We start from the raw sequence: 12500 nt of genomic DNA on the forward strand, positions 1-12500 counted from the left end.
ATTCAGGTAATTACCTTATTATAGGAAATTAACAAGGAACATTATTAACGCGATTTACAAACTTTGCGTTAATTTAATGTATCTTGATTAATGTCGATGTAAATTAAATGCACGCTATTTTACAATATTGTTATTTTAAAGCACCCGGTGCTACCGTTATTTCATGACAAAACCTTATTAGTTCCTCACTAGATCCATTTGAGCAATCCTAAAAGCTAACTACTGTAAATGCTTCTCTTTCTCCACGAGACATATGTATGTTGAGATTTTGTAAGTGCTGCAAATTCGTGTTACTGCAACAAACTGAGGCTTTGAAAGATTTTTTGAATTGTTAGGGTCTAGTTAGGCTTCAAACGCTTTGTGTCTTCAAAAGAAAAACGTTTCATGTCGCGAAACTTTGCTGTTTTGTTTTGTTTTATCTGGTCTTGAAAACACGTTCAAAGGTCAATTTTTCAGAAAACGCAAATCAACCATAAGTTTATTAGTGCTATTAGTTAATTTATTAAACCAAGTTACTTCAACTACACTACGCATCTGTAAAAGAGAGACCAATAGTTTTATTTGTGGTAACTAAGGCCTCCCACCGATGGCGAACAGTGGTTGATGCAGGCCTAGAATTGCTAAGCACGTGACATACTAAACCTTTATACTCTTTATACCTTCATAACCTTTACCTTAACCCTTATCAGGTGATATGGTGACGTAATTTGGAGGACTGGGAAGAAAAATTTTAACGCCGTATCCCACAACCGTACGCGGCCTTAGGTGTTGTTTCCAAACTCCCTGCAGTATTTCCATCGCCAAAACTCAACAGATCATACACCTTGTTCCAAAATGGCCGCCATTTCAATATTCTTTTGTTTTTATTCAAATTAGCCCTTGATGCCTCGTTCTTAAGCTTAAAATTCAAAAGAATATTTTATCTAAAACGAGGCAACAAGGGCCAATTTGTATGCGCATAAATCAGCGGCCATTTTGGAATAAGGTGTATTCCGTGTCTACCACATTTCCTGTTACTGAATGAACATTCAAGTAGACCCGACGAGCTCTAACCTACCCCCTGCCATCCTGCCATGTTGAATTCAAAAATAAGGCCGCGCGCGGTTGTTGTGGGATTCGGCGTTAAACTTTTTCTCTCCAGTCCACCGAATTACGTCACGAGATCACCTGGATACCCGCCACACACTTAATTCATCCCAGCCCCTTTTGCTTACACTCGAACACCAATAATTATTACATATTTACATTTTCCAGGCGTTCACGTTGCTTTTTATCGCTAGCTCAGTTGTCGTACTTTCGTTAGGAAAAGGGTAATAAAGTTGTTGTTGCTAGCGACGCATGCAAGCATAGGTACAAGCAACATGGGTAGATGCATCAACTTTTGTTTCTTACTGTCTTTCGTCCTGAGTTTGCGTATGCCGTTAATGGTAAAGGATTTATATACCGCACACATATCAGATCAGTTTTATGGCGGTTTACAATTCTCTGCGAGAGAGCAACAGTGTGTAGATTCTCTAATACCTCACAGTGTTGATTAACACTGAGCAGGAAGGCTTGAAAGACGGGACCTACGGTTTATAGTCCTTATCCAAGAAGACTTGAAAGTCTAGCCATTTGCAGTTGAAAGGCAAAGGCAGCACTTGCTCCTCACTTATTTTTACGACCCTGACCCCTGGTTGTGACCCCGCAATCTCCCGCACGCAAGTCTGATGCTCGTGCTTGCGTCAAATCTCAAAATCAGCAGTTTAACTTTCGTTACCTCAACATAATCGCATGTGCAAGAAGCATCACACTCTTCAACGTCAAATTCCAGGAACGTTAAATAAATCTTGAAACCTGACGGAATCGATATATTCCATGCGCATTGTGTGTTGGCGGGGTAGTTGGAAGGGAAACCGGGGCTGGAAAACCATCCGCTCATGTTTGTAAGTTGTACCATTTGAGAACATTCTGTAAAAAAAAATTATCATGCATAAAACGGCGCTTTTTACCTCTCCCCGAACTTCCTTTTTCTTTCCTTCCGCCGTAAATAAGTAAATCGATCAATCAGTTAAATTTATTTAAACAGGTGAACATCGAGGGGCTCGTCAAACATGTATAATAAAACTAATCTGAAGGGAAATAATCATAGAAGAATAGAAAAATGTGCTAAAGCATTTAAGTAACCTTTTCCGGAAATTAATCCAACTGCAAAATGTGTGCGCCGATATATGCACGAGTAGAACTGGTGTAAGCAAAAATCTTGTATCTTCCAATGTCGCTGTTTTGCAGAGAACAACAACGATCGGAAATGTAGCAAAACGCACAACGTACGGGCAGCGCCTGCAGCGGATTAACTGGTTTTGGAGAATTGAACTTTGGAGCACGAGAAACTCAAAACAGCGGCCGGTCGGGTTTTGGTAGGGATCACGGAAGTGTAAGGGGAGGGGGACAGGTTAAGGAGAAAACAACACCATAGGAAAAAAGTGGGGGGAAGGGGGGGGGGGGGGGCTATACAGCCCTACCCCTCCGCGGCTCCAGCAAAACCCTTCTTGCCATCCGTCAACCGTCATATTTTGACCCACTTCCCAACCAAGTCTCTCCCTCAATTGAAGGATTATTCTCAATTGTCAGTTTGTTCCAAGTGAAGTATTATCGTTCATTTTGGACACTGGAAGCTTGATAAGGATCATGGGAAATCCAGATATTGTTTTAAAAGTCGAACCCTGATGTCTGGACTCTCAGGACTCGAACCTTGGCACGTTTGATTAATAACCCTTTCACTTAACCACTGGACTACCACATCACCAACTGCGGGGATGTCATTTCTTTTAAATGTCAATAATGCTTTCTTCCAAATTCCGCTGTATACGTGTATTAACACCCGAAGAAAGCTTATACATAAAAATGCCCGCTACCAGATTTCAAGAGAAGGCTAACCATTTTAAATCAAGCCTTAGAGCTAACCATTATTCAGCAATGAATTTATATATATATACAAATTAGTTTTGGTAAATAATCGACACACTTAGTTGCTCTTTAGTGGTTAGTAAGTGGATAAAAACAGGTTCTTCAAAGTGGGTGCTCCAGGTTCAAATCCTGTCAAGGGACTACTTTCACTTTTTATCTACTACCACAAATCCCGGGACAGAGTAATCTAAATGGAGGATAATACTTCATTTGAAGCAAACTGACAATGAAGGATAAGATCGTGTTGCACTTCCGCCCTGGTCTTCGCATTGGCAGGGAGGGTTTGCGCTCGAAACTCAAACCGAACAACTGCTGTCTGTTTAATATTGGGCGGATAACCTCTAAAAAGTCTCTGGCCCTCCATAACCCAGAATTGTCGATCTATCTCATTTGGCCTTGACCCATCAGTTTATTATCTAAATTTAGATTGGGCCTGGTAAGGAAAGGAAAAGAAAGTAACTTTAGTCGTTCTAGCGCTGGAGCGCTAATTGGGGACACTGTAAACTGAAATTAACAATTAAAGGCCCACCTTCAACCGCCAGGCTTTTCGACCGTTTGTTTTTCTTATGGAAATTCGTATTTCTTATCGCAGCGATCTAATTGGATGAATCTCAGATTCGGGTGGAATTTTCATATATGAAAATTGTTCCGAGGCACACAATGCCTGTCGGTTGAAGGTGGGCCTTTAACGCAAATCAAGTCAAATGTTGGTTTTTGAGGAAAGGGGAAACCGGAGTACCCGGAGAAAACCTCTCGGTGCAGAGTAGAGAGCCAAAAAACTCAACCCACATATGACGCCGAGTTTGGGAATCGAACCCGGGCCACATTGGTGGGAGGCGAGTGCTCTCACCACTGCTTCATCCCTGCACCCCCGGTGACCACAACGCATATCGGAATGGCCTGCATTTGTTCCTGTAACCAAGAAGTCGCAAGAGGAATTGCTCGTGCTTAATGCAAAATCATGGTTCTTGCAAGGAACACAATACATCTAGCAGTAGCCGTTCTAAAAGTACAAAATACCGCAAACTGATGGGTCTCGCATTGCTCGTCCGTCACCATTGACAAAGAAATTCTGTTTCCAATCGAGATGAATGGAATGAGCTCAGTTTGAGGGCAGATCTGTCTCGCTCCGAACACATTACTAATACTCAGACTGTCGCAGGAACACTGAGACGCGGGACTGGTGCATATTCCAAGACAAAGGAAGCGAAATAAGAGGACCAGTCGAGAATCTGACGGTCCTGTTATGTTCCACGAACATTCCATGTCGTTTGGAATGTCTTTCGGGTAATATGGACTCGCGAGTAAGCCTGGAGTGCCGTCGGAAATCACGTTTGGAGGGCAAACTACAACATTAAATTAAATCAATGATTTGATTATTAAAGACCATACTGTGGTCTTCAGTAACACGCTGCCATATTTGGGATCAAACTTTTACTTGAAGCAAAGTTAGCACAAATCCTGCTCCAAGTGCCCCGAATTTCTGTGCGTGCTTTGCAAACTACGATTAACGCTGAAAAATCGATCAAAATTATATTTCCGAGAAACGTAACAAGGTAAAGGATTCTGCTACCTTGAAGGCAGCGAGCCCGAGTGAACAGGGAGTTGGACTTTCCAGGCTCAGCTCCGCCTCTGAAAACTAGTTGGAGTTTTGATTCTTTTGACTCCTTACTTGCGCTTGTAACAGGTCTGCCTCAACCTGCTTTCCGGCTTTATTTCAATCAGCTGTTTCATTTATTTGTTACCTCATTACCCCGCTGTGGTACAAATAACAAACGCAAGCTTGAGAAACGCAAACAAATTGATTTAACGATAACTTACAGGACGGGCTTAACAGTTTCTTGAAGGAAGCCTCAAAGGAGTTCGAAGATTGAGTCGACTTGTACTTCATCCACAACTCTGTCCCACTGGAACGAAAAACGTTGGGACCTCCATGCGAATTGCAAAGTTGTCCTAGCAGGGAAGTCTCGGAACTGTTTCCCCCATCGCGAATCTAAAACAAAAACATTCATAAAAATATGTTTGAATGATAGAAAATATATTAAGTTTAAGTTTAAGTTTAAGTTTATTATTTCACACTGTTTACAGAGAAGAAACAACTTAATATAACATAGTTTACAATATTGGAGAAAATACAAACAGAAATTAGCTAGAAAAAAAATTTATTTAATAGAAGAGAAAGACATACATAAATAAATACATAAATACTACATATTACGTAGCATATCTTATATAGCTAGCAGTTAATCTATGGTCAATTTTGAGTACCCAATAAGAATCTTTCATACTTCTTTTTGAAGAGCATGTATGAATCTTCTAAGAATTTTCGCTAAAACCGGGCAGTCAAATCTATTTTAAGTCAAGTCCCTATTATAAGTTGCTACTGCGACGACCTTCAATGACTCTCATTTTAAGTTACGTTTGATTCCAAACCGCATCATAGATCCACTTTTTCTGTAAGCGGACGAAAATAACAACGACAACTGCAACCAGGTTAAACTTCCAAACACCAAAAACATTCCACGCAACAAGTAGGAGGCCCTTTATAAAGCGAAAGCTTTAAAGCATTCGTCTTTTATTTTACACTTTATTTTCAAAACTGAATGTACATTCTATATCTCGCTATACGTAGCTATTAGCTTTATCAGATAAGCGAGCACAAGACGTATGCGCATGGCCAGAAATCCTCGGACATCGGATTTCGTGAGACTTGTTGTTGTCACGCAATGGACAACTCCGCTGGATTTTTGCGTGTTTTCTGGCTCATAGGATTAGGACACATCGAGTAGTGACATTCACGTTTGTGGTCCAACTGAAGCCGTTGACTGAGGTATTGCCCCCAGAAAATAACGGCAATAAACTGTCTGTGAAACAAACTTTTCAACAAGCGCTTTTGAAGACATTTAGGTGAATATTAGCAAGATCTCGAAGTCTAGGGTTAGGGTTAGGGTTAGGGTTCAGACAACCAAACGAGCAAATAACTGATTAGAGGGTAATGTGAAGTGCTAGGTTTCTAACCCATATGAATCATGGGAGCGTTAGCCCTACTAATGGAAATGGGCCCACACAAGGACAGAGAAAAACTCTGACCAGGGTGGGAATTGAACCCGCGACCTTCGGGTTAGATCTCCGCCGCTCTACCGACTGAGCTACAAGGTCAGACGGGAACAGGCCGTGGGAACTAAAGATGTTAAAGTCACGGCAATGAACATGTACCAGTACAAGGAAGGATTACATTTTTTTTTGCAAACGTTGGCCGTGTAGCATGTGACCAGCCTTCACATTGATTTTATGAAACAAAACGAAATATATCCATAGCAATCAAGTTCAATTCCCTGAGGATTGATTAGTTAAACCAACGTGTCCAAGATTTATAGGAAAAGAAAGAAAGGAAAGGAGGTTAACTATCAATAGAGTTATTTCAGTAGAGTTATGACTTAGAGTTAGAGTTAACGACTTCCAAAATCCTGAATTTAAGATTTTGGAAGTCCAAAATCCTGAATTCAGGATTTTGGAAACTTAACTCAAACTCTACGGCATAACTCTATGAAAATAACTCTAAGAAGAGCTGTCCCCAAAGGAAAGGAACTTTATTTAAGTGTCTAATCTTCTAGCACCGTACATCACTAATCGGGGAGACTTAAAATTGAAATTAACATTTTAACGCACATCAAATCAAATGTTGGTTTTTGAGAAGAGGGGAAAACCGGAGTACCCGGAGAAAAACCTCTCGGTGCAGAGTAGAGAACCAACAAACTCAACCCACATATGACGCCGAGTCTGGGAATCGAACCCGGGCCACATTGGTGGGAGGCGAGTGCTCTCACCACTGCGCCATCCCTGCACCACAAAATTTGCTTCAAAATCCCTTCGCTTTTGTTGAACGATGTTGACTGCTGGGGTAGGCAATTGAAATGGTTTCAACAGATCATCAACATTTTTTAGCTCACCAGAGGCCTTGTATTCAGTCCCAGACTGCAGCCGTGGTTGTTACTATGGACACGGACATGGATACGTCATTGAAAGAACGATTAGTGCGCACGCGCATAACCAGCAACGTTGAAAGACTCGGAGGGGAGCAAATCGGGGGCAAACGGGGCTTCAACTTCATTCCGCCACGCGAAAAACAAAAGAAATGTTGAAATGAATGGTTGTTGAAGCAAAGTTTAAGGACGTTCGCGCTAATTGTTTGGGCGCAACTTTACTGCGCAGGTAACGCGACTGTAAAATGTCACGCATTACTTCGAGCATTAGTGAAGTTGAGGTTTTAAAACCTTTGCAAACACCGTGGACGATAAGTCTTGCACAGCGTTGGATCAGAGAAGATCGCGATCAGTCAAAATTGATTTAAAATATTTATGAAAGTCAAATAGACTACTGCACGACTGATATTCGCGAGATTTTATCAGTCGTGCACTAGTCTACTTGACTTTCATAAATATTTTTCAAGCATCAGCTAAAATAACATAGCGACAAAAACGCCGAGGAAAAAAATCCAGGCCGGCAAAAGAATGGCACATTTATTTCCGAATTGTCATGAAACTTCAAAGAGAAGTGAGCGGGAGGATGGAAAAGCTCTGGAAAAGGCAGCTGATCGAGAAGACTAGTGGCTGAAAGTTTGGAAAACTCGTAGACGAACCGTTGCGTAAATTTAATGGGGCTGTTTCTTTGTAATGTTTTTATTACCCTACGAACTTAAGTTCAAAGTGAATGCATGTTTTTAAAGTTCTTTTCCTTTACTTTCGTGAAAATTGAGCAGTATTTTTGTCCTCGTGCGGACCTGCGTGGAAACAATCAGCGATTAAATTTCACAAAAAACAAACTCCAGAGGATGAGCATGACGGTAATGGAGAGATATTATACAAAACACCAACAAAATGAAGATGACCCCTGCTTAAAACTTCGTTGCTATGCTCGAGAAAGGTTTTTTTTTTTTAGGTTAAAAGCTTTCGTCTCTTCAACAATCGATCCTCTCTTGGGTTCCAGTCCTTGCCCGACAGCTCACGCAAAAGCGTGACAAACGAAATTTTCCAAGAGCTTTGCAAAATCACATCGATTTTACTCGTTCAGATCATCGGTGACCCTATTTTTTTAATCATGAATCACTTACTTTACTTACTATCTACAAAATATGATGAAATGAAAAAATTCCCACTGTAAGAAAGTTATCTTTTTTTAACATTTTCTTTCCTCGTGCCATCGAATTCCGGTAGTGGTTGCAACGGATAGAGCTTACGAAAACGCCCGTCGAGGATGAACTCTACTGTTTACCACCTCCCTAGCGGCATACAATTATCTAAAAATCTCACTCCTAAAGACCTATGCACGGAAACGTTCACTCCAACAGTTTATTTTTATGATTTTCGATGGATGAGCAGATGAGCCTACATCTCGCGATTATGACCGATTTCTCGAAATTAAGGCATTTTTCCACTGCCATTTTCTCCGAAACAAAGTCGGTGACCCCCATTTTTTTTTTTCATTTTTGGAGTAACTACTTTATTACCTAACTCTAGGCGAGAAATGAAGAAAATCTCACCGTAGGAAGATTTTGGCGCGAACGTCCTTAAACGCTTTTAAGCTCATTCAACATCGATTCGACTGTCCATCGATTCAACGTCCATTCAACATGTTTCAACACTGTTGAAAGGGGAGGGGCAAGCGGTTTCAACATCGCTGCTCGACAAAATCGAACGATGTTGATTTGCCCGGGCCTCTAAGGTATACCAAGATGATCACCATAAATTGAGGAAGGGCTACACATGCAGCCGGCTCATGAACAGTTGCGAGACATTTTTAAACGAACCACTAAGCGTGACGTAGGCGCGGTGGCCTCATGGTTAGTTCGCTCGACTCCGGATCGAGTGGTCCGGGTTCGGGTTCTGGCCGGGGACATTGGGACATTGTGTTGTGTTTTTGGGCAAGACATTTTACTCTCACGGTGCCTCTCTCCACCCAGGTGCATAAATGGGTACCGGCGAAAATGCCAGTGGTAACCCTGCGATGGACTGGCATCCCATACGGGGAGGGGGGGGGGGGGGAGTAGAAATACTCCTAGTCGCTTCATGCTACAGAAACCGGAGATAAGCGCCGGCCTGATGGTCCACTTGGCTCGTAAGCAGACTTTACCTTTTACCTTTACGTACCTACTAAGCGTGATACTGCAAAGAACAAAGCATTTACGAAAAACCTTCGATACGTAATTGTAAAACTACTGTAACAAGAGAAAAACTGAAGTAATTACCTGTAAGTAGTCATTGCCACAGTTTAAATTTCCACCCGAGTCCACATTCATCTGCGTTATGGTGAGTTTGACGGTGTAGTTTTCCGGTACAATCAACACCCAGGAACAAGTCAGTGCGCCGCTGGCTCTAAAGACTCGGAGATTGCCGTCATGGATCAAGGGAGCATTGCTTGAACATTCTACAGAAAAATCCGAACGAAAGATCAACCACCAATGATCAGATGAAGTTGTACAAGACATCGTTCGCACAACAGCCACGTGGAGTATTCACTACTTATGGCGTTGCGTGTTGGAGCGAAATAAAACGGTGAATATTAACCAAGTATTTCATCAGCACGCGATATGATATGATATGATATGATATGATATATGATATATGATATACGATATGATTTTGTGAGCCGATCAGAATGCTTGAAACGCAACACTAGGTAAAAAATATAATAAAATGTTGTATATTTTACCCACCAAACGATAACAGACATTTCATCTCAATCGCCACAACCAAAAGTAGCATAAATCGACCTGAAGAAAAAAGGCGATTGGAACAAAATGAAACATTTTGTGGCTTGTACCTGCCTCCTGGGTGCTTTGATTTTTTTGGGATTGTTGTTGGTTAACGATTTCGGAAGACACTCAGGCGAAGGCAGAACACGACAAGGTGTGTCGCTCAAGGGGGCTGGCACTTAACTACAGAAAGACAATGGTTGCCAACAAAGCTTCTTAGTCAAATACCCCTACAAAAAGGTTGCATGGATGGTTCTATGAAATAACTTTTTCAATGGAAATCTGACATCACTTCAATCAGAAGGCGCATTCGCCACTAGTCCTCTGCTGTGCGTTTCGGTAAAAAACATGTAAAAACTCTCAGGAAACGAAAGGAAGAGGCGATTTTTTTTACCGGATGCGAACCGTCTCATCATTTTTCGTAAACTGTAGCATGGAATTTCTATTTGGTCAAAAAATGGAACCGATATTTTGAAAAGTGTATTAAAGGAGGGCATTTTGGCGTCATTTTTTTAGAAATAACTCTTTTAAGAGTCCATGGTACAGATTTTGAGTTAGACAGTCCTCGTACTGTTGCGTTAAAAAATTGTGACAAATATAGTTAACTCGTTTTGAAAACGCTCCACTTTTGGGAGCGTTTTCAAATCGACCCGGTTTCGCCAACGGTCTCGACCGGTGTCGTATAAACAGAAGGCGTAACCGCATCGAAAACGATGCGGTTACAAATGAAACCGCCTTCGTGTAAGCGCTGCCACAGACAGGTAGCAATAGAAATTGTACAAATACTGGATGACTCACGAAAGGAAATATGAGAGATTCACCGGCTATGCCACTGGCGACAATGAAGTAACGTAAAAACTTTGGACCCTTGTTTTTTCATGGAGAAGAGAGATTGCGTGACAAACCCAAAGCAGGCAAGTTGTTTCGTTCTCATTTCCAAGCCCTCTTCCTCACACCGTGCAAAGATGGCCACTGCATTATATGGGTAATCTGACTGTATTTTGAGGGATTTTGAAGGATTTTTCAATTGCCCTTGACTCTCACTCTATAAAAATAACAAAATTGAATTTTTGACAGCTTCAGTGCCTCGCTAATTCTTTTCCCACACATTTTATGGTTCAGCTTTCAAATTTCGTCAGAAAATGGCTCACTGTAGGTCTGTGTAGATCATTGTACAATGTATGTCATTATAGGTCATTCCTTGTTGTAACTTCGCACCTGGCAGGACGAGCTGGCCCGAGATCTTGGTTACCGATTACTATAATTACGCTTCACTTATTCGCGCTAATTGTTTGTGCGCAACGTTACTGCGCAGGTAACGCGACTGTAATATGTCACGCATTACTTCGAGCATTAGTGAAGTTGAGGTTTTAAAACCTTTGCAAAAACCGTGGACGATTAGTCTTGCACAGCGTTGGATCAGAGAAGATCGTGATCAGTCAAAATTGATTTAAAATATTTATGAAAGTCAAGTAGACTACAGCACGACTGATATTCGCGAGGTTTTATCAGTCGTGCACTAGTCTACTTGACTTTCATACATATTTTTTAAGCATTAGTTAAAATAACATGGCGACAAAAACCCCGGGAGAAAAAATTCCAGGCCAGCAAAAGAATGGCACATTTATTTCCGAATCATCATAAAAATTTAAAGAGAAGTGAGCGGGAGGATGGAAAAGCTCTGGAAAAGGTAGCTGATCGAGTAGACTAGTGGCTGAAAGTTTGAAAAACTCGAGGACGAACCGTTGCGTAAATTTAATGGGGCTGTTTCTTTTTAATGTTTTTATTACCCTACGAACTTAAGTTCAAAGTGAATGCATGTTTTTGAAGTTCTTTTCATTTACTTTCGTGAAAATAGAGCAGTATTTTCGTCCTCGTCCGCTTGAACAGTGCGGACCTGCGAGGAAACAACCAGCGATTAAATTTCGCAAAAAACACACTCCAGAAGATGAGCATGACGGCAATGGAGAGATATTATGCAAAACACCAACCAAATGAAAATGGCCCCTGCTTAAAACTTCGTTGCTATGCTCGAGAAAGGTTTTTTTTTTCGGTAAAAACCTTTCATCTCTTCAACGAGTCGATCCTTTCTTGGGTTCCAGTCCTTGCCCGACAGCTCACGCAAAAGCGTGACAAACGAAATGAGCTTTGCAAAATCACATCGATTTTACTCGTTCAGATCATCGGTGACCCCTATTTTTTTAATCATGAATCACTTACTTTACTTACTATCTACAAAATATGATGAAATGAAAAAATTCCCACCGTAAGAAGTTATCTTTTTTTAACATTTTCTTTCCTCGTGCCTTCGAACTCCGGTAGTGGTTGCAACGGATAGAGCTTACGAAAACGCTCGGCGAGGATGAACTCTACTGTTTACCACATCCCTAGCGGCATACAATTATCTAAAAATCCCACTTCTAAAAACCTATGCACGGAAACTTTCACTCCAACAGTTTATTTTTATGATATTCGATGGATGAGCAGATAAGGCTAAGTCTCGCTATTATGACCGATTTCTCGAAATTAAGGCATTTTTCCACTGCCATTTTCTTCGAAACAAAGTCGGTGACCCCCATTTTTTTTTTTCATTTTTGGAGTAAGTACTTTATGACCTAACTCTAGGCGAGAAATGAAGAAAATCTCACCGTAGGAAGATTTTGGCGCGAACGTCCTTAAGGAGATGACATCAATTTCACGACATTGGTGAAGATTTATGTAAGTATTTATAAAATTCTGGAGAAAAATAACCAAGACAGGTACGGTCTCAAAGAAAATAATTTAACCACATCCAACTCAC

General features: G+C 41.1%; 1 protein-coding gene across 1 annotated transcript in view; it reads right to left on the bottom strand.

Annotated features, from left to right (window-relative positions):
* LOC138005786 (CUB domain-containing protein 2-like) overlaps positions 1-12500 on the bottom strand; it is a 19416-nt gene that overhangs the window by 6314 nt on the left and 602 nt on the right. Inside the window, exons 3-7 of the mRNA XM_068851967.1 lie at positions 9662-9718; positions 9194-9372; positions 4771-4942; positions 3905-4295; positions 1760-1961 (exon numbers count right to left, since the gene is read on the bottom strand). Of these exons, the coding sequence (XP_068708068.1) occupies positions 1760-1961; positions 3905-4295; positions 4771-4942; positions 9194-9372; positions 9662-9718 (1001 nt within the window). The remainder of the gene's footprint in view (positions 1-1759; positions 1962-3904; positions 4296-4770; positions 4943-9193; positions 9373-9661; positions 9719-12500) is intronic.

The sequence above is a fragment of the Montipora foliosa genome, chromosome 6 (assembly GCF_036669935.1).
Source record: "Montipora foliosa isolate CH-2021 chromosome 6, ASM3666993v2, whole genome shotgun sequence".
Lineage (NCBI taxonomy): Eukaryota > Metazoa > Cnidaria > Anthozoa > Scleractinia > Acroporidae > Montipora > Montipora foliosa.